The sequence below is a fragment of the Notechis scutatus genome, chromosome 1 (genome assembly GCF_049901735.1).
Source record: "Notechis scutatus isolate UNSWTSFEM ecotype Mainland chromosome 1, rNotScu1.2, whole genome shotgun sequence".
NCBI lineage: Eukaryota > Metazoa > Chordata > Lepidosauria > Squamata > Elapidae > Notechis > Notechis scutatus.
In genome coordinates this window covers 87,399,434-87,421,670 of record NC_142009.1, presented here as the reverse complement: position 1 = coordinate 87,421,670, position 22,237 = coordinate 87,399,434, and the positions used below count along the sequence as shown (strand labels likewise).

The following is a 22,237-nucleotide window of genomic DNA, read 5'->3' as shown; positions in this document are numbered from 1 at the left end:
GCAGTCCAATCTCTTCTTGAAAGTCTCAAGTGATGGCGCTCCCACAACTTCTGAGGGCAAGCTGTTCCACTGGTTGATTGTTCTCACTGTCAGAAAGTTTTTCCTTATTTCCAGGTTAAATCTCTCCTTGTTTCCATCCATTGTTCCTTGTCTGGCCTACAGGAGCTTTAGAAAATAGCTTGACCCCTTCCTCCCTGTGGCAGCCCCTCAAATATTGGACATAAAGACATAAATACACTGAATTGTTATTCAGTATAAAAATTATTATTCAAAACCAATTTTCAGAATTCCCATTAAAATGTAAAAAATAAAGGTTCAAAAGATGCAGAAACTAACAATAGTGATAATGTATCAGATTCAGAAAATGAGAGTGATAAGCAACACTTAATTGCAGCAAAATGTGTTTTCTGAGGTGGCTTACCTATCTCTTTCTCCTGAAAACTGGTGCTTTCTCTCTCTTTGATACTGTTGACAAAATATTACATATGAAGGCATGGGGAAGGGCCAGACATTAGCATAAAAAGCTCAATATGAGCAGTGCCTGTTTAGCAGCAAGAAGTTGCAGGGAGAGACAAAATTATCTTTTCAAGAAGTCAAACAAGGCCTAGTGTCAAGACACAATTTATATGATATTCTGGAAGTTGTTCCAGTAGTTTCTAACACAGGTTTACATATTAAATACTTATTATTGGTCCCAATCAAACTGACTGACAAAGTTTGGCTGTTCAGGATAATACTGTGCTCCTGAAAGTGTTAAGATATCTTTCCAAGCAGCCTGACAATGTAGATCAACTGTTTGCTCTTGTCTATGGAGATTCTCAGTCATCCAGGACATGGTTGTCTTAAAGGTGCTTTTTCAAAAGGGAAGTGGACTTTGTTTATTCCTGGAGGAAGATGTTTCACTTCTCATCCAAGAAGTTTCTTCAGTTCTTTTGAGCTAACAGGTTATGCCTTTTTGATGAGATCAGGATTAGACAGCTGGGAACAATGGAGATACCTTTATTAAGGTCTAATCTCTGGCTCCTTTGGATCAAATTTAACAAAATTAATCACATTTTCCTATCTACATGGAAAAGGATGATGTGTGCTATAATGATGGAAAGTTGAAAGTATCCTTTATCAGCTTTGAGACTTTTTCATTTAGACTAAAATTAAAAACAAGTGCAACTTGTAAATGTTTAGTGAGGTTATGGTATTTCCTTCCTTTTCATGTTAATAGGTTGTTCATTCTTCAATCTTAAGCTACTAGATCAGGAAGAGGAATTAGCTATTTACTCTCTGTTTTGACCTTCCACACTTTAGTCCACATAAGAATGTTAAGTAGTTAATGCTTATTTGGTGGCCCTAGTAAACAGTTTTCTAAGCTTTTCCTGTTCTGGTTCTGATTGCTGTTCTTGCTGCTGCTTGACTTCAGTAAAATCAACAGGCTGGAAGCAATTGCTTCAATATGGGGGTGGGGGTGGGGGAACAACTTTGATGTCCAACTAATGTTGAACTAAGCATTACCAGATTTGGGACCATTGTGATATACAGATAGAAACTGGGCATGGATTCTCTCTTCCTCTGCCGTTGGTGATGATTCTACAATTCTGCAGTTAGGATAATCAAGGGATTAGGGCAACTGCTTACTTAGTGTCCGTGAGGTTGTTGGTAGACTACAGGTTTGTGGGAGCAAACAGTATTTTTGTGATTGCTATTAGGATTACACTGTTAGAGTAGGGAGTAGTTGTGTAATTGCTTATTAGTAAGACAGTATATATTGTCTAGATAGTGATAAGAGGTCTTGGCTTACAGATAACCAAATTCAACGTTGCATAATCTTAGCTTGTTCCTTAATGCCAATGTTTTGTATATTTAGGATTAGACAAAAAAGAGTACACAAAGATTTTCTTGTGAAATAATTTAGTTGTTCTCCTTTTATTTGTAACAATTCCAGTATAAAATAAGACATTTATCAGAGAATATTAACTATGCAAGGAACATTTAGTCAAAGCATACAAACCAATCTTCAGTTTCCCTTGACTTTTGTCTTCTGAGGAATACAGTGAACTATTTTATGGCTAACTTCTCTACAATATCAATTATTAACTATCTCCATGCTGCCATAGGTTTGTTTCTGCTGCTGTTACATTGTATGTTTCTATCTTAAATGAGCTATTGCTATGTACATAGCTACTAAATTCTCTATAGCAGGGGTGTCAAACTCACGTCGTCATGGCGGCATCACGTATTGGGACTATATTCCCCTTTGCTAAACCAGATGTGGCCGTCGCCAGCGTGTGACGCATCCAACCCATGGGCCGGGAGTTTGATAGCCTGACTTTATAGAGTTAATCATGGCTTAAGGTACAGTTTAGTCAGTAATCTCTAATTCTAGTAAAACCATTATTATCATTTTGTCTCTGGATATTGGTGCATGATAGCAGAATCCTTGTCACATTAACTTCCTCTCTGGTGTATTAAATCACTCAGGAAGGTATGTCTCTTCAGCAAACTGATACTACTTAAATCTGTTTGCCTGCTAGCCATTTTTGTTTTTCTTATTTCCTCTGACTCCAACCACTTTTTGACAGCTCCTTAACATGTTTCAGTTTCTCTTGCCAAGAAATACTATGCTTATGAAAAATGTGGTTTTCCTCTAAGCTGTTTCCCAGACTTAAGCTATCACAAGTAAAGTTTATGTGTCTGTCTGATCATGTAACAGGATGGTAAACAGCATTTATCTTCTCCACTCAGTCATACTGTAGCTCTATTCTCGTAGATAATCACTTTTTTTTCTTGTTTTTTCCCAATGGTGCTGCTAATGTTACTTCGTCTTTACTATCATTTCACTCTCTATAAATTATGGCTACAATACTTTATGCAGTTTGTGGACATCAGTTATTAAAATCAGTAGGGCATGCTTTTAAATAAAGGCACGATTGTGTTAGAATATTAAGGTATAAATCTCCACTTGATTATGAAAGTCAGTCATGAGCCTGAGCAACTTATTGCCTTCAGTTTGGAAAATATGTATATATAGTAATTGATTATATATTATTAGAATATCAATTGACAATATCTACCTATTATTTTTCTTCAGTGCCAATGATTAAATTGTAATTGAACTATTTAGGATATATAGCATAATGTTATTATTGCTGTTTTCTATATGTACCTAATTGTACTTTTAAGTAGAAGTTGTTCTGACCAAGGCTTCCTGAGATACCAACAAACACACGTTAAATCCAAAACCCTTTTATTTTAGTTCAACAGCTATGAATTATCGTCATTCACAGCCTGTAATGAATCTCAACCAGTTATAAATAGTCCCATGGAAATCTGCCAAAGTTCTTCGGGAGAAGTCTGATAAGAATGCACCTTTATCTTACTTTACTAAAGTACCAATTAGTCTTTCAAAACCAAATGGAGCACAAATTCACCACAGAGCTTTCAGATTCCAAACAGACCAAAGCAAACAACGTTGCTTCCTGCAAAGGTTCCTGTCCCTTTGCACTTCCTTTATATCTTATGGGAGGGGCAATTACCTCCAAGCCTTACTTCTAAGTCGCCCCTTTTGTCTCAACTGCTCTTGCCTTCTGGCAGCTCTGCGCACACGCACACTGGGAACATGCTGCCCTTGTTCCTCTGCCTCGCTGCTGTCAGATTCTGGAGGCTCCGAAGTCAGCACATAACTCCCAGATAGCCCTGGCCCCATCTCTGTATTGGATGCAAGACCATCGTCTGAGTCCTCCCCAGACTCTAGCACTTGCCCATGTTCTTCCCCGCTATCCAATTCTGCTGCTGTCTCCGCAGGCTGCCGGCGGACCACAATAGAAATAGCTGGGATTGGCCTTGAAATCATTTGAATAAGAGTTCTAAATAGTTAATGTATTTATTTTATTTATTAAATTTCTATATTGTCCATCTCAACTAAGTGCTATTATGCAGTTTACAAATAAAAAACATAAAAAGAGACATAGTTAAAAACAAAATTAAACAGAATTTGAAAATTATAAAAGTTAAAAAAGGCAGAGGGATTGTCTTCGAGCTGCCAATCACCTCTAGAATTGCATGCAGTTCTTAGACCCTCATATCCTACCTGCTTGATGCCATAGCATATCCTACCTGCTTGACTGGGTGGGACAGGTCAACAAGTTCCATAGGTAGCCCTATGTAGAGCACATTGCAGTAGTTTGTACTGGAAATTATTAGGGCAGGAGGGACAGAAAGAAGGACTTCTCGATCCAAGAAGGGGCACAACTGGTGCAAAGTCATTCTAACCATAACTGCATCCAGTTTTTGGAGCAGGAGCGGTGAGTCCAGGAGAAACTCCAGGTTGCACACCAGATTCCATATGGAGCAGTGTAACCCCTCCCAACCCCAGATAAAAAAAGAGGTCCTACCTATAGCCACTCCATCTTACCAGTGTTCATTTAAAACCAGTTGTTCTGCATCCAGACCTCTACAACCTCCAAATACCACCTCACAAGAACATCCATATCATCACTACACCAGGGACGTGGATGTACTAATGCAGGGATCACCAACCTTTTGGATCTCAAGGACCACCATACTCATAATTTTAAATCCCACGGACCAGAGACCCTGGGAAAATCCCAAAAAAAGTCTGCAGGAAAATTCCTCACCAGTTTTCCTACCGATCGATCATTCTTTATTTGGGATCACAGGATATCGTCTCCAGCTCCATTCTCGGGGACAAAGAGAGGGAGAGAGAGAGAGAGACTTTTGGTTTCATGAAAGGAAAGCAGCAGAAGCAGCAGAAGTCTTTCTTTCTCTTCCCCAAACTCCGCCAGAAATGAGTCTTTGTGAGACTTGTCACACTGGTGCAGCCTCTTGGAGCAGGATGCCTTGCACGGTCCCAAAGACTCATTTCTGGTGGAGTTTGGGGGAGAGAAAGAAAGACTTTTGCTGCTTTCCTTGCATGCAGCCAAAAGCAGAAGAAGAAAGAAGCGGAAAGATGCAGCCTGGTGGCCAGGCCAGGCACGTGGGGTGAGTGGGGCAAGTTCACCCACTCTGCCCTTTCCCCCTCCCCTTACTACCTCATGTTCGCAATGCAAGCGACACAAGCCTTGTGTTCCCAGGGGGCCATGTGGGCAGCACAGCCTTGTGTTCCTGTGCAGCCAGGATTAATTGCTTTGGAGGGTGCTTTGGGAGTAACATTTCTCTGTGGACCACCAAAATTTTCTTGTCCCTGGCCCACTGGTTGGCGACCACTTTACTAATGGATATCATCCACATACTGACAATCCCACTGTCATCCCATGGTGACAGATGATTTTACCCAGAGGCTTTATGTAGATGTTAAAAAGAAGCAAATAAAGCCCTGAGCCACCCCACAAAGTAGGGGCATAGGCTGGATCTCTCACTCCCTATCAGTACCAGTTGGGATCAGCTTCAAAGAAGAATGTGAACACTATGAGCACAACACTATGCCCCTCATCACCAGCATTCCAAGTAAACCCAAAAGTGCTATAGTTGATGGTATCAAAAGTTAGCAGCAGGTCAAGAAGGGTCAGGATAGATTCACTACCTCCATTCCTCTCCTGCCAGACATCATCCAAAAACATAGCCAATGCCATTTGTGTCCCATATCCAAATCTGTAACATGACTGGAAGGGTCCAGCTAATCCGTCTCCTCCAGAATCCTCTGGAGCTGCAGCATGATAATCTTTTCAATCACCTTCCCTAAGAAGGGGAGGTAGGAACATTGGATGAAAATTATCCAGAATGGTAGGGTCCAGTAGGGGTTTCTTGAGAAGAGGGGTACATTGGTGCCTCTTTAAATAGTGCTAAGAAAACACCTTCCCTCAAGGATGAATTAACCATCTCTAGGACCCACCCACATGTCATCTCCTGGGTGGTCTTGACCAAGACAGAGGTTCATGGATCTAATTCATAGGTGACTATGGCCTTGTCCACTTTCTTGAGACTTAACAGGATCAAGCTGTTCCCAGAGAGCTGTTTTAAGTAGTCTCCCAGGCATCTGCAAAAGAACATGCTTCTAAACTGAAAACAGATTATCCAATGTATGCATTGAAAATTGCTCAGTACACTCCTGACAATAATACCTTTGAGTCTGTCTTACCCAGGAGGGTCTGAGTAAACTAAACACAGCCACTGGGTGGTTCTCTGCAGACATAATAAGAACAAAGAAATCTTGGACATTTTATTGCTAGTAGGCCTTAATAGGAACTTGTGATCAATTGGATTCATTCCTCATGTTTCTCCAGTGGTGCTCTAGATATCTCTACCCTTTACAGCTTCTTGAACTCCTCTATAAACCACAAGAAGTACCAGGAGCAATCAGCCAAAAGAGATTACACAGGTGCAGTCCCATCCAAGGCCTCTGCCTCCCTGTTCCAGGCAGTGATCCAGGCCTCAGCAAGACTGTGCAGCAAAACCTCACATAGAGCCACTAGTTCCTTTTGGAATCCCAATGGACCTATCAGTCACTGGTGGACTGATCAAATAGGCCCTACCTCCCTGCAGAAGAGAGTAACAAGTGAATTTTAGGCATCGGGGCATGATCTGACTATGACAGAGAGAACAAAAATAGTTCTCTCCTCAGATCACATTGCCACTGCTCTGACAAGAAAGCCATGTCTGGCTTCAAGCAGGGACATAAATAACCTGAGACAGGCCCATGGCCACCATGGTGGTGATAAATTCCCAAAGTGCTTCCAAGGACAACAAATTGAAATTTCCCAAGACCATCTGCCTGGAGAATTCCACTGCCCAATTATCTACACATTCATAAATACATAAACATCCAGATTCAGCTCTGTCCCCTTGGCTCTCACTCTATGGAAGGAAGGTCACCCCTACCACACCAATGGTTCCCCCATATTGAATTGCTGTCATATAGGGTCCCCACATAACCAGGACCTCAGCCACCAACCAACCTCAAAGGTCCAGATTATTGCTGTAGCTGGTCCTGTGATTCCAGCCACTGTTTTATCTTGTTTGCTATGATGGCAAGTTAGCAACCTCACTGCAATCCACATGCCCGCCCCTCTCGTGTTGCTGCTGCCATCATCCCAACTCACTGCTACTATTGGGTGCTAGCTGCTGGCCTGTTGCCCCGTCCTCCTATGAAGATCCAGCCACTTTCCTGGGCCTATTAAATCACTTGACCATTGCCTGCTCCAGCCTCGTGTGGCTGCTCCACTCCAGTCACTAGCCTAAGCCTGATCCAGCCCTCTGCCTGGATAGCCCAGCTAGGAACTCTCTAACTTCTTACCTGGGAGAGTTCAGTTGCCTTCCTGGGCCTGCATATTGCCCATTGCTCACTGCCACTCACTGCTCACTGTTCATTTTCCTAATTGTTCTGCCCCTCAAAGAGCTACCGACTGCTTGTTTGGTGAGTGCTCCAGCCGTTCTGTCATTATGACATGTTTTCTGAGTTAGTATATTCTGAATGGCATTTTTAAATAATGGATTTTATCTTATAAACTACAACTAGTACAAAATAATGTAGCTAGATTGCACAATAGTCAAATTATAGTAAACTATTTCATCTGTCCTGTAGTTATTGGACTGGCTATAAATTTACTTCCAATTCAAGGTGAAGAAATCTGCTATAGTATACAAATCTATATATAGTTAGGATCTGGATATCAAGTGGTATGCTTACTCCCTATCAATAAAGATGTGGCAAAGATACCAGCTTGAATTTGCCAGGATTGCTGCCTTTTCATCACATATTGACTTGAAGGAGTGTATTCTCAAAAACCACACCGGTAGTTAGAGAATCATCTCTGTTTTGGCACCAAGCTTCCAGTGCTAGTTTAAGGCCTATCTGTTTACTTTACTTAGTTGATACTGCTATACATTTTCTGCTTATTTTATTTAATAACTGTCCTATAGTCAGAGTTTTAAGATTTAAGTATCTTTGATTACTGATAATTTAATTTATAAACAATACATTATTTTGAAGCATTCTTTTAACTTGTGATCAGTTTTTAAAAATGTATATATAATTGAATATTGTGATTATTAAAAAGCAATGTAAATGTAGAGAAAAAATAGACTAACATGAAAGCCAGTGCCTGCAAAGTAGTATGTGGAACCATCTCATTAGTATACACATTTGCATTGTACATATGAATTTCATGTCAAAAAATTACTTTACACACGGTAATAGTGTCACTGCATCCATCATGAGGTGAAATAACCAGTTTTATAACATTTGAATAGTTACAGATATTTGACAAACTTGATTATGCATTAATGCATTTTTTATTTGACCTTTAATGTTGAGATTTCACAATGAAGTTATTTTAGGCAACAAGTTTATTTGTTTAATTGTTATACATTATGCTAAGTTTTACAAATCATGATAAAGGTTTCTCTTAAGTAGCTTTGACAGTTTTATCAGAGGAGACATATGGCCTACAAATACCAAAGGAAATCCTTTGAAAACATCTGCAAATTGCCTCTCAAGTGACCTTGTTTTATTGTTAATACATTTTCATAAGTAATTATGCAGATTGCATTTAGACTCAATAATTTCATCATGTTTATTTTAATTAGAGCTGCATTGTAGAGCTACAATTTTACTATTTTATTAGCCACAGGCATGCCAATAAATACCAAGCTAAAACAAAGCCTAAATTAATCTACTAAGTAGTACTTGACTTTTATTTACCATAAAAATACTCAATTATTGAAAAATCTCTTGTCATTGCTACATTTCCCATATACAGTTTGTATCTTTTGATTTTTGTGTACCCAAAAGATTAGAAGCTAACAGAGAAATTATTAAAATTATTAATTTAAAATAACTCATTTTAATTATTGAAATAAACTAAAACAAGACAACAGAATTGCAATAAATTAGAAATTCTAAAAGATATGAGTATTACGATCCTTAACTCAAACCATGTATTTTATAGATTAAAAATATTAAAGAAGTATTCTGTGAAAGAAATGCTATTCAGTTTTTATGGTTGAATATAGTAGAAATAAATATTTTGGTAGTTAGCTTACATTTTTTTTCTATTGGATTTCATTTTATTGAGGAGAACATTTTAGTAACCAATTTTAGATTTGACATGTAGCAATTTGTCTCAGACATTTGTGACAAATTTGAAGAAAAAGTCATACAGTGTTAGATTTTCCAAAACGTTTTGGGAATATACTTACATTTTGTTGATCATAGAAAACTTTTAATTTCTTTCCATATTTAATGTAATAGAAGTATACTAGTTAAGAAGTAAAAGGTGTTATATTTTGTTTGTGTTTTTTAATAGAGGTACGTTTAGAAAATAACATTGTTGATGAAGTTGAAAATTTGTGCTTAGCTTTCCTCTGGAGAAAAAAAAGCAGTTTGGATAATGTTGAATTAACTGCATGTGTTTTTGATTATTTTATGTGTGTGCATTTATTTTATTTTCAAATAAACTATTATTTTCAACAACTATGCATTTATTTTATTCTACTATCTGATTTTAGTATTTACTATTTTTAATATGTTTTCTTTCAGGATAACATTTTGCCATATACCTTTCCAGAGTAAATGGTTGTATGTGGGTACCGAAAGAGGAAATATACACATTGTCAATGTGGAGTCTTTCACTCTCTCAGGCTATGTCATCATGTGGAATAAAGCCATTGAACTGTGAGTATGACATGGGTGAAAAAAATGGATATAGTCCATTTGGACCCTGTTCTTTAAAATATATAAATAAATTAATTATACTTTTAATTTTTACTGTGGCTTTGATGCTTTGACTATTGCTGTCCAGTAAGTACAGACACTGCATAAAATAATAAAATCTGTTCAGAGAAAATATTGTTGCTAAAACAAGGACTATTCCAATATTATTTTAAGTGGATATATGCATAAAACTGTACTCTATTCCTTTACTCATTTATAATTTATTATAGACCCACGAATATAAACTGTTCTCTTCCAGTAGTCTCAGTAGCATTTCATTTAGGCTGTAAAAAAGGTGAATAAATATTGAATGAGATACATAATAGGAAAATGGGCTAAATGGAGAGGTGGGATTTTGAATAATGTGGAGATCCATATTCTGCATAATGCTTCTGCCCAATTTTCCAACATGTTGACCTGATTTACCCACTTCATCCTCTCAACAGAGATGCAGAAAAATATCTCCTAATAAAAATGTTAGTAAATAATGAAAAACAGCAGTTACATTGATTGAATAAGTGGGTGTTAAATAATTTTTAAGAGTATGCTCTTTTAAGTGGAAATTTAAAAAATCACAATCAAAAATAATGCAAACTTACAAAAGAAAACAATAAAAAGAAAATGTAGGAAGTATAGAAAATGAGGAAGACATGATGAACTGAAGATGGTTCCCTGTTAAAAGTGGAGCCAATAATCATAGCAGAATGTAGAGGTGGCAAGTAGACCTGCAACAGGTTTCCATGTACTGGTGGGTCTTACAACTGGTTAAAGTTTTCATGTGCCAGTGGGCTTTGTGGCCTGTGGTGCACCTCCCAGAGATTTTCTCTACCCTCTTGAGGTACTCCTATGTGCCTTACCTCAGATTCTGCCTGCTTAATGACCATGAAATTGCTTAACAACCACAACAAGGAGTGTCAAATGTGTGAAATCTAGCTTAATGACCGCTTTGCTTAACCACTGAGATTCTGTCCCAATTGTGATCATAAGTTGAGGACTATGTATTTGAAGGGACTAAAGATCAAAATTATTAAAAGGAAGGAATATGATTTGGTTTATTTTATCAAGGTTAAAATAGATATGTTAATCTCAGATAACTTTTAATAGAGTTTTTCTGATCAGGATTGAATAACAAGATTTTAAGGATTTGTTTATAGATAAGATATGAGATATGAAAAAAAGAGAAAAGGTTACATACTGTACTTGTGATGAAGAGGAAAGTTTTTTCTTCACAACCAAGTGAAATTATAATAGCTGAAAGCACTTGGGCAGATGAAAAAAAAAACTACTTAGAGCAGACTTGGGAATTTTATGGTCCCCGGATCACATCTGGCCCTTTGGTTGTCCCTGTCCCGCCCAGGTAGGGTCAGTCAGAAATTAGAAATAAAATGTAAACAAGCTACTGCAGAGTATATGCAGCTGGGAGCTCTAGCAGAGTGGAAAGAATTAGTGCTCCATGACCACCCCAGGATGGAAAAAGTTGCCTGTTCCTTTTTTAGGGCTCTAATGTATGACTAGCACCTTGACTTGGGCTCATTAATGGAAAGTGAGTCTGCTTAATAATGATATTGTAGTTTATACTATAAATGTTGCAATATTCCATACATCTGTATTTTTGCTTCTTTAAAATATTGTTTAAATTTTTAGGTCATCCAAGTCTCATCCAGGGCCTGTTGTCCATATTAGCGACAATCCAATGGATGAAGGCAAGGTATGCTTAAAAGAAAAACATTAAACCAAATCTAAATTACATTGAAGAAGTTTGTGCTTTAGCACTAAAGTATGACAAATGCTTTATTGGATGTCCCAGGAATCACTTTTACATATATCAAGCATTAGAACAATGTATTTTTTGCAATTATACCTCCAATGGCTATTTGCAACCATGTCTACTGACTATTCATAATTGTACTTTTGACATCCTGTGCTTCTAAAACAACTAAATGGAAACTCTAGTAAATGCTCAAATGTTTATTTTAACATGAGTTTGTATTATTACAAGCAATTACCAAACAGTTGGTTGCTTTTTAAAACATTACAGTAATTTTATTACTTTAATACATTAAAAAAGCCAAATATAGCAAAACACAAGATAACAAAAACATGTTATAATGAATATAACTACGGTAGTTATGAAACACTGTACAGGTAGTCCTCAACTTACAACAGTTCACTTAATGACTGTTCGAAGTTACAACAGCACTGAAAAAGGTTACTTATGACCATTTTTTATATTTATGACCATTGCAGCATCCCCATGATGGGTGCAGAGTCCCGGGATCATGTGATCACCTTCTGCAACCTTCTGACATGCAAAGTCAATGGGGAAACCAAGTTCATTTAATAACCGTGTTATTAATTTAACAACTGCAGTGATTCACTTAACAAATTTGTCAAGAAAAGACATAAAATGGGGCACAGCTCACTTAATTTCTTACTTAACAACAAAAATTTTGGGCTCAATTATGATCGTAAATTGAGGACTACCTGTATTACATTCTGAATCACACAGAATAACCCCATTTTAATAATAATCTTTCCACTGCTTCAGTAAATAGCAGGTAATTGACACACACTATCTTATCTGTGTTTGTATTTTTCCATGCTAAAAGAATCTTGTTTGCTATACCCTAAGTTTGTACATCATTAGATATTCATAAAATGATGAATTCCATTTTTTTTTTTGCCAGGTTCAATGAACAACTTTAAATATATTGCTCTTTTCCATTGCTCTTTAATTGTCTACTAAAAACACTATTTAGAATATTCCAAAATATAATTTAATAATAATTATTGTTAATAGTCTCATATTAATCAATTTTATCATATAATAGTCATAATTGGGATGAATAAAATCTAGGTTACGCTTCACATTGAAAATATTTTTAAGAATTTATCAGTTTGCTTGAAATACTCTGAAGGTACAACAGTGGGAATCTTTCTAAGCACACATATTATCTAGGAAGTAATATTCATTTTGATGACATTTGTCTTTCCTTATAAGCTCATTGTGATTTTTAACTGTCAATATTACTCAGGTAAAATATCTCTCTATACTGTACATATTCATTATATTGCTACCCTTCAGAAGGGGGAGGGGGTGATCCATTTTTCTTTTTACCTTTGGATCAATACTTTAAGCAGAGGCTGCTATTTGCTTTTTAATTAAATAGCAAAGCAGTTAAAAGATGAGAAGTTCCTTAAATTTGCAGAAAATTGGACTAGCAAATAATGTTTGAGGACATCAGCCAAAATTCCAACATCAAATTTTGGTTGATATTTTTAGGTAATTTACATCTTTTGTATGGAAGATTGATGTCTAATTTTCTATTTTTTCATTCATTCAGTTTGTATGCTGTTTTTATTAGTTGAAATGGAATATAATGCAGAATAGTTATGTTAGCAGGATAAATTTAAATATTGGGAAATCTTCTCATATCTGATTTTAAATTTAAAAATTGATCTTCTATGTATTTGTGACTAAATGCCTTTAAACCATTTTGAGAAGCAAGAACATCAGATTGAGAATCTCAATTTCCAAAATGATATTGGTTGATCCGAAGCACAAATCTAAGCTTTTGTGTGCTCTTCATAAGTAATTTTCATCTGGTTTTTTTTTTAACCTCATCTTGGTCCTCTTTGAATTTTTTTTTAATATTCTTAGAATCATTTAATATTCTTAGAATCATTAAAAAACTGTTTTATTCCTGAAATTCTATTAGATGTGGGGAAGGGAAGAAACCACATTAAATCGTCCATATTTTTTTATTTATCTCAATAAAAATGTAGTACACACTAAATTCTATCAGTATAAATACTGGAGCTGATTTGAGGTACTAGCAAAAACCCATTCTATCTAAAACTAGAAGTCTTCATGCACATATTTACTTTTCTTTGGTCATATGCAATAACAACCTTTGCAGCTAATCAGCAAAGGCTTCTCCTTTCCCATCAAGTGGAGATAAACCAGGGACAAAACAGGACCATCCTTTGGGGAACTACTACCATTTTCAGATAATGTAACCTGATGAAATGTTTGCTGCTAGGTAAGATTGAAGAATCTAGACAGCATTGTTATGAGACGAGTAGAGGGAAATGCAGTTTTCTATTATATTTAGGTTTTTTTTTTAATGAATTGTTGTATTTGTAAATCTTTTTCCTTGTTGTGTTTGTTTGCTTACACTCAGGGTACATTTTAAGAAGGGGTTTCATTCAAGTATGCCGTGATTTAGCTGCAGACTGTATTAATACTTTTAAGGAGATGGTGTGCTTGGTGATGTTTTGTTATCTTAAGAGGTTCTTAAATATTCAAAAAGTTACTCACTTTAGTAGTGAGTAATTCAACACTATGTTGCACATTTTGAGTCAGACACAAAATTGCAGGTTGATTTACTTTCTATAAAAGAAGAAAAAGAGACTAGCTATTTTAGAAACTGATGGCAGAAAAGTTCAGAGGAATAATTTATTTTTCCAAATCAGTTTCTAGCATTTTTCAGCTCAGCTTCCACTTGAGGCAATAAACAGTTAAGCATGCCACATAAATCAGTGCAGTACATTGGTTTACTGTCTCCCTATATATGTAGATATTTGTTAGTCTATCTACCTATTTACCTACTGACTTACCTTCCATCCTTCCACATGAACTGAAAAGGCAGTTATACAAGTTGTGCTGAGTTTCAGCTTTTGTCTCCATAGTTTGCAGAAGAAAACGTTATCTACCATAGGTTACAAAAGAGCTAAATAACTGTAGGGGGAGTGTAATATAGTGCTGGCTTATTTGTTTAAAATGCTAGGAAGATAATGATTCAGTTCACATTTTAGAAGCCGACTTGGGGAAAAAACCTGGACTTGCCACTAAAATTATTGTGTCATGGGGAGATGGATTAGATCTTTTAAAAAAAGAAGGAAGTAAGATAAAACAGACACTCTGACATATTTTCTACTGAATCATTGTTATGTAGAGAGTTTCTTAAGTCATATGGTATATTCTTAAAATAGACTTAAAAGTCTGAACACCATTTTTGCATCCTCCATTAAGTTTAAGAAATTCTAGAAGAAGAATTGGCTAACATATCACTCATTCCTAAACCTTGAAGCACTTCAAAAAGGTGCCATGACTGATGGTATCAAAACCCACTAAGACCTCAATAAGGGTTAGCCTAGGATGTATACATGACTACCATCCCAGACCAATCAGAGATTATCTAAAAGTGCATTCGATGCTGTCTCAGTGCTGTGTCCTGCTCTGAAAAGCAATGGGAAGGATAATTCATTTATTCAGGGCCCTCTGTAGTTGCACTCTTTTCAACAGCCTTCCCCCAAAAGGAAACCAAATAAAAATTGTCCTGGGAAGTTTTCTTGAGAAGGGAGGGACCACAGACTATTGAAGAGCTGGAGACATCACTCCCCTCTTCAAGGAAACTTTTAACATCATTTGAATCCAATTATATACAATATTATCTTCTGGGAGGCCTTAATTAACCAGGAGAGTGGCTGCACTTTACATATTGAGGACTAGTCCATTTGTTTGAAATTGAGTTTAACTTACAGGTTCAATTCTTGTTGCTGTAAGAATTAATTTAGTTAATCTAATATTTGACAAATAAAGCAGCTTGAGTCAATAAACTATCAAGGGATGTGTTGAACTCCAAGGTACAAACCAGGCCAGGAAATGGACTCCTGGGTGGACTAAAAGTCTAAAACTACTTTAAGATGGACTGTTTTAACAGAGTCCTAAGGCATAAATTACTGTTGAGCATGATACCTTTGGATGGGTAGCACTATTTTTCTATTTTCTCAAGACATATAATTTGCTTTCTTGGATTAGCAAGTTTGTCATGTACAAGTATCATGAAGAGAAAGAATAAGTTCCTTATTTGTATAACTATAGTTCTTTAGTTTCCTATGCTTTTTGCAAGTATCTGTCAGAACAGTTTTTAAACTTCTGTGGTTGCTATGGCAGTTTCCATGATTCAGTGAAGGGGAGGGAGCTGGACTCATGCTGGATGTCTGCATTAAGAAAAATAGCACCTGTGAAAGTGCATAATGCATATTTTATTTATTCAAATAATCTGTAACATCTCCCCAAAGTGACTCTGGTGACATACTAAGGTTAAAGCCACAATAACAATAAGTATTAAATGCCAAGGCCACAAATACAGTCAAACTCATACAGAATAATTTATCTACATTTAACCAGCAGAGTTTGCCTAAGCACGTAGGAAGAATACCCAGAATCACAGCCATCCTAATCTCTGGACAGTGCTGTTCTATAGGACTAGTATCAGCACAGAAAAGATATGACTTTGGGATACTGCAAGATAAGATTGTTCACAATAATGGAAAAGACATGTGAATGATCAGAGAGGTGACGATTCAGAACAGTACAGATAAGCATCTTGTCCTTTCTAAGATCATCTACAATTTACAAACTTTCTAGGATATCATATATTCAGGGAGTCCTCAACTTACAACCACAATTGAGCCCAAAATTTATGTTGTTGCATGAGAAATTTGTTAAGTGGGTTTTCCCCATGTTATAAACTCTCTTGCCACATTTGTTAACTGAATCACTGCAGTTGTTAAATTGGTAATCTGGTTGTTAAGTGAACCTGATTTCTCCATTAATTTTGCTTGTCAGAAGGTTGCAAAAAGTGATCACATGATCCCAGGACACTGCAACCATCGTAAATGTGGATCAGTTGTCAAGCATTCAAATGTAAATCCCATGATTATGGGGATGCTGCGATGATCATAAGTATGAAAAATGGTCATAAATCATTTTTTTCAATGCTGTTGTAACTTTGAACAGTCACTAAGCAAACTTTTATAGGTTGAGGACTACCTGTATAGAATATTTATATGTATCAGAATATTCAATTATTGGATGTCCCAAACAAATGATATCTCAGTGATCATTTGTCTACAATACTTATTGAAATATTAATTTATCTAACATGCAGGTGTGCTTATAGTAGTGAATTGTATGGTAATTTGGTGAGCCACAGAATTGCACTGATTATTATGTACTAGAGTGACATTAATATAACTTGTAATTTATTACAGCTGTTGATTGGTTTTGAATCAGGAACAGTGGCATTATGGGATCTCAAATGCAAGAAGGCGGAATACAGATACACACATGATGAGGTAAAAAAATTTATAAGTCTGGAATGTTTTGAGTCATACTGTAATTTTGTTGATTATTGGAGTTTTGCAGAAGAATTATTATTTAGTAAATGTTTACTCATCATTGTTACTTGTATTTATGGAAAAAATACATCTAGATGCAGTCATCTCAATAAAGCAGGAAAATAATTTATTGATTGACATAGGAATTTAAAGATTAGTAAAATGGCTTTTAAGTATTGTAGTCTCTAAAATCTCATAGAGAACAGAGAAGATTATATGTTTTAACCACCCTTGTATACCTGGATTATGAGATGATTGGGATACCTCATATGGCCCCAACCCATAATTTGGGTTTTCCCTCCAAGTGGGAGGATCAAAACTATTGGACCAATTTTTTCCTGTTATATAGGATTTTGTGTAACATTAATAAGGAAAATGAGTGTCTTAAAACTTACAGAAGTTATCTTAACATTTCTGACAGCAATCTTTAAAAAGTGCCAGAAAACTGGAGAATAATAAAAATTGCAACTTTTAAAGAAAGGAGAAAGAAGTATCTACAGAATTAGTGATCAATCGGTTTAATATCTGTAGAGGCAAGAAACTAGTTATTAAACCAGAATAAGTGAGTTTTTAACAGCATTGCTTTGTCAGATAATTTTCTCTCCTTTATGACAGAAAAAGCTAGTTATGTAGTAGAAGTACACTGCTCAAAAAAATAAAGGGAACACTTAAACAACACAATGGAACTCCAAGTCAATCACACTTCTGTGAAATCAAACTGTCCACTTAGGTAGCAACACTGATTGACAATCAATTTCACATGCTGTTGTGCAAATGGAATAGACAACAGGTGGAAAGCATAGGCAGTTAGCAAGACATCCCCAACAAAGGAGTGGTTCTGCAGGTGGTGACCACAGACCACTTCTCAGTTCCTAAGCTTTCTGGCTGATGGTTTGGTAACTTTTGAATGCTGGCGGTGCTTTCACTCTAATGGTAGCATGAGACGGAGTCTACAACCCACACAAGTGGCTCAGGTAGTTCAGCTCATCCAGGATGGCACATCAGTGTGAGCTGTGGGAAGAAGGTTTGCTGTGTCTGTCAGCGTAGTGTCCAGAGCATGGAGGCACTACCAGGAGACAGGCCAGGACATCAGGAGACGTGGAGGAGGCTGTAGGAGGGCAACAACCCAGCATCAGGACCGCTACCTCCGCATTTGTGCAAGGAGGGACAGGAGGAGCACTGCCAGAGCCCTGCAAAATGACCTCCAGCGGGCCACAAATGTGCATGTGACTGCTCAAACGGTCAGGAACAGACTCCATGAGGATGGTATGAGGGCCCGACGTCCACAGGTGGGGGTTGTGCTTACAGCCCAACACCGTGCAAGACGTTTGGCATTTGCCAGAGAACATCAAGATTGGCAAATTTGCCACTGGCGCCCTGTGCTCTTCACAGATGAAAGCAGGTTCACATTGAGCACATGTGACAGATGTGACAGGGTCTGAAGACGCTGTGGAGAACGTTCTGCTGCCTGCAACATCCTCCAGCATGACCGGTTTGGCAGTGGGTCAGTAATAGTGTGGGGTGGCATTTCTTTAGGGGGCCACACAGCCCTCCATGTGCTTGCCAGAGGTAGCCTGACTGCCATTAGGTACCGAGATGAGATCCTCAGACCCCTTGTGAGACCATATCCTGGTGCGGTTGGCCTTGGGTTCCTCCTATTGCACGACAATGCTAGACCTCATGTGGCTGGAATGTGTCAGCAGTTCCTGCAATATGAAGGCATTGATGCTATGGACTGGCCCACCCGTTCCCCAGACCTGAATCCTGTTAAGCCTGGATTCCCCAACAGGTGTTAAGGAAAACAAACTAAACAGAACGTGCAGCGAAGTCAGATAGGAAGACAGGTAAATGTGTGAGATAAGCCTTCTCGTTAACACGCAGTAAAAATACAGATACGCTTGTGCTATCAAAATTATAATTTATTCCATTTAAGAATTATAGCATAGTCATTATAAACAGTCCATTAGTCAAATACCAAATTCAGTCAAGTCTTGTCGAGGATACTCTAATTGCAAAGTCCGTGTCGAATAGCCAGTGTCAGTACACATATAATAAATCTGTCCAAAACTTATCTTCTCTCCGTTGAGAAATATCTTCAAAGTAATCCAACACTTCTTCTCCTCCCCGTTTCAGCAAGAATGCAGTCTTCAATAAGCCAGCCAGTAAGAGCCAGAGAGTGCCTTGCTGCTTATATAGTACTTTTACAGCTGCACCCTTAATTACATTCCTTTAGCTTAAAGTCACATACACTTTATCTGACAAACCATGATTCATCATTTTATTATCTTTACCCAAAACAGTTAGGGTAAAACAATGTTATCCCTAACAAATCCAATTGAGCACATCTGGGACATGTCTCGCTCCATCCACCAATGCCACGTTGCACCACAGACTGTCCAGGAGTTGGGGGATGCTTTAGTCCAGGTGTGGGAGGAGATCCCTCAGGAGACCATTGGCCACCTCATCAGGAGCATGCCCAGGCATTGTAGGGAGGTCATACAGGCACGTGGAGGCCACACACACTACTGAGCCTCATTTTGACTTGTTTTAAGGACATTACATCAAAGTTAGATCATTCCACTTTCATTTTGATTGTAACTCCAAATCCAGATCTCCATGGGTTGCTAAATTTGATTTCCATTGATAATTTTTGTGTGATTTTGTTGTCAGCACATTTAGCTATGTAATGAACAAAGTATTTAATAAGAATATTTCATTCATTCAGATCTAGGATGTCTTATTTTTGTGTTCCCTTTATTTTTTTGAGCAGTGTAGTTTACTGACTAATTAGTCTTACAACCTTATTAATAAAATAAAATATAATACATAGTCTAATTTCAGAATAAAATAGATAGGAAGCAATACAGTGATAAAATACCCATGTAGTGACACAAGGAGTTAGTAATCAGATAGATGAATCTCCCTCACAGGGAACACCAATTTGTTAAATATATCAGGTTCGTAGGATCCCTGCCTTAGTTATAAATTTACCTGTTTTGAATACAATGTGTACATTTGAGCCCAAGAGGAAATATGATTGTGTTTCGGATTGCAGTGGACCGTTCTTTTCAATAAGGATGATAAGTATTTAAGTCTAATGGGGCATATAATTGAAAGTTAAACAATATTTGATAAATATTTTCAGTAGCTGGGGCACTGCATATACAGGTTCTTTCATAATATGGCAAGTGGTGGAAATGCTCATATTTGGCCATGAAGTTCAATAACTCAAAGTTAAGTAGAGCAAAGGAAAGCTGTGGATGTTGTATGCCTTGATCTCAGTAAAGCATTTGACCAGGAGAATCATAATAGTCTTGTGGACAAGATAGAAAAATATTGAGTAGACAGTACTATAATTTGGGATATTTACAGCTGATTGAACACCTACATCCAAAATATCCTCATGAGTGGTTCTGGTCATTGTGACGGGAATGTTGAATGGAATCCTTGAAATTTTCATTCTCATTCCAATGCTATTCAACATCCTTAAATACCTGGCTTGCGGTAGTGCATATGATAAGAATCTATAAATATTGGTGTAGCACTAGCTACACCCACTTCTCATTTAGTGACCAAGTTCTGTTAAGCAAAATGGTCACTGAGTGAACATGAGAGAGAGAGAGAGAGGGAGGGAAAGAAGGGAGGGGGAGAGAGACAGAGAGAGAGAGAGAGAGAGAGAAAGAAAGACAAAGAGAGAGATGTGTGCTGTAAAGATTACTGGTTGTTGCCATCTCATTCAGATAAAGTTCTTGTTCAGCTAGTAACTCCAGTATTACTTTGCCTTCAGCATGCATTGTTGTCAAGTGCATGAAATTTTGTGGTAATTGCGTGCATTAGTTGAAAAATGATTTTTTAAAATTACCGTAGTATTTGCTAATGGTCATTCACTGAAGAATGGGCATACATGTAAGCAATCTATGTGATGTAGCAACTAAAAAAGGCAAATTTCATCCAGATCAAGAGTCAGTAATAACCTGTGTACTCTATTGATTAATCCTCATTTGGAGTACAATGGTATTTTGGTCCTCATCAGTAATTGTTCCGGAAGGCTTGCTGAATATTAAAACTGATTGGTATCGAGAAAACCACATGACTTACCACTTGACCTGCTATTTTGGCCAGAAGAAATAGCGAGTCACAAGGCAGCCAACATCAGCAAGTTAATTGTTTGCTTGTCAGCTACTGGGAGAAAGACGAGCGTTGGACAAGATTTCTGCTTCAAAACACGTTGAATACCAAATTCACCAGGTTTTGACGCATCGAGTGCCGAGGTATGACTATACTATTCTATTTTGGGCTGTACATTTTAAAAGGATAGAGACACTCCACTGAGTTCACAGGATATGTACCAGAATTATGAGGCCTTTGGAAATCGAGCCTTATGAAGAATGGTAATTTGTTTAGCTTACAAATAGAAAATTAATAGAAAATATGAAAGCAGAGAAATATCCAAAGTCTACCACATTGCAGAACAGTGTATTGTTCTCTATTAAAACTGAAAGAAGAACAAGATTAATGTGTGTTAATTAAAGGAGATTGAGGCTAAATATCAGTAAAACATGACAAGCATCACTAAAACAGTTTTCCTAAAAGATTATCTGACTACCTCTCATTTGATGTTTTCAAACTGGCTGGATGGCCCTATTAGAAATGGTTTAGTGAATTTTTGTACTGTTCATCAATAGCAATTTAATTCTTCTGTGGTTTCCCATCTGTATAATAGTTTTCCAGTTTTAAACATTTGCTTTTCTGCTATAGGTAAGTAGGTATTCACATCACCTACTTCAAATAAACTGTAAATATTTTTCAACTGTGGCATATTCCAGAATGTAGAATTTCACAACTCATTTTATAGAATATATGTCCCCTAAAGCAAAAACCATTCATGTTCTCATATAAGTGTCTATAATATTGTTGCCTAAAACATTTTGAGCATCATTTATGCTCAAATGACAGCATGGATTGGATATAGGCATTAATAAGTTTTTAACCTTTTTAAAAAAGAAATTAGATGGAATATAATATAGTTCTTTTAACGTGTGGTTGTGTGTATGTGTTTGTGTGATATCTATAACTTAAAAATCTGATTAAATCTAAATTTGGCATTCTGCATATGGGAATCAATTCGTTGATTAATGGATTCTACAAAACTTTTGTTGTATTAGTTCAATTAATAATATTTTGTATTGACTGTGGTATTTTGCTATCTCATTAGTTTATTTCTAATTTTGGGGTGAATATTGTATGCATATAATTAGATTGTCTAGCTCTTTTTCTTTCTTAATGCTTTGTTTTTAACTTTGAGGTAAGTTAAATTAGGTAGGCGGACATTTACTGGACACAGTATTTAATTAATGTGCTGATAGCAGAAAATCTGTTCTGTAATTC

General features: G+C 36.8%; 1 protein-coding gene across 7 annotated transcripts in view; it reads left to right on the top strand.

The window, feature by feature from the left end:
• STXBP5 (syntaxin binding protein 5) overlaps positions 1-22,237 on the top strand; it is a 111,833-nt gene that overhangs the window by 33,697 nt on the left and 55,899 nt on the right. For 6 of the 7 annotated variants that reach the window (XM_026666228.2, XM_026666230.2, XM_026666229.2 and 3 more), the window contains exons 5-7: positions 9,488-9,622; positions 11,306-11,369; positions 16,724-16,807. In XM_026666228.2, the coding sequence (XP_026522013.1) occupies positions 9,488-9,622; positions 11,306-11,369; positions 16,724-16,807 (283 nt within the window). Of the gene's footprint in view, positions 1-9,487; positions 9,623-11,305; positions 11,370-16,723; positions 16,808-22,237 lie in introns of those variants that run through there. The other variant, XM_087970360.1, reaches the window with a different exon arrangement.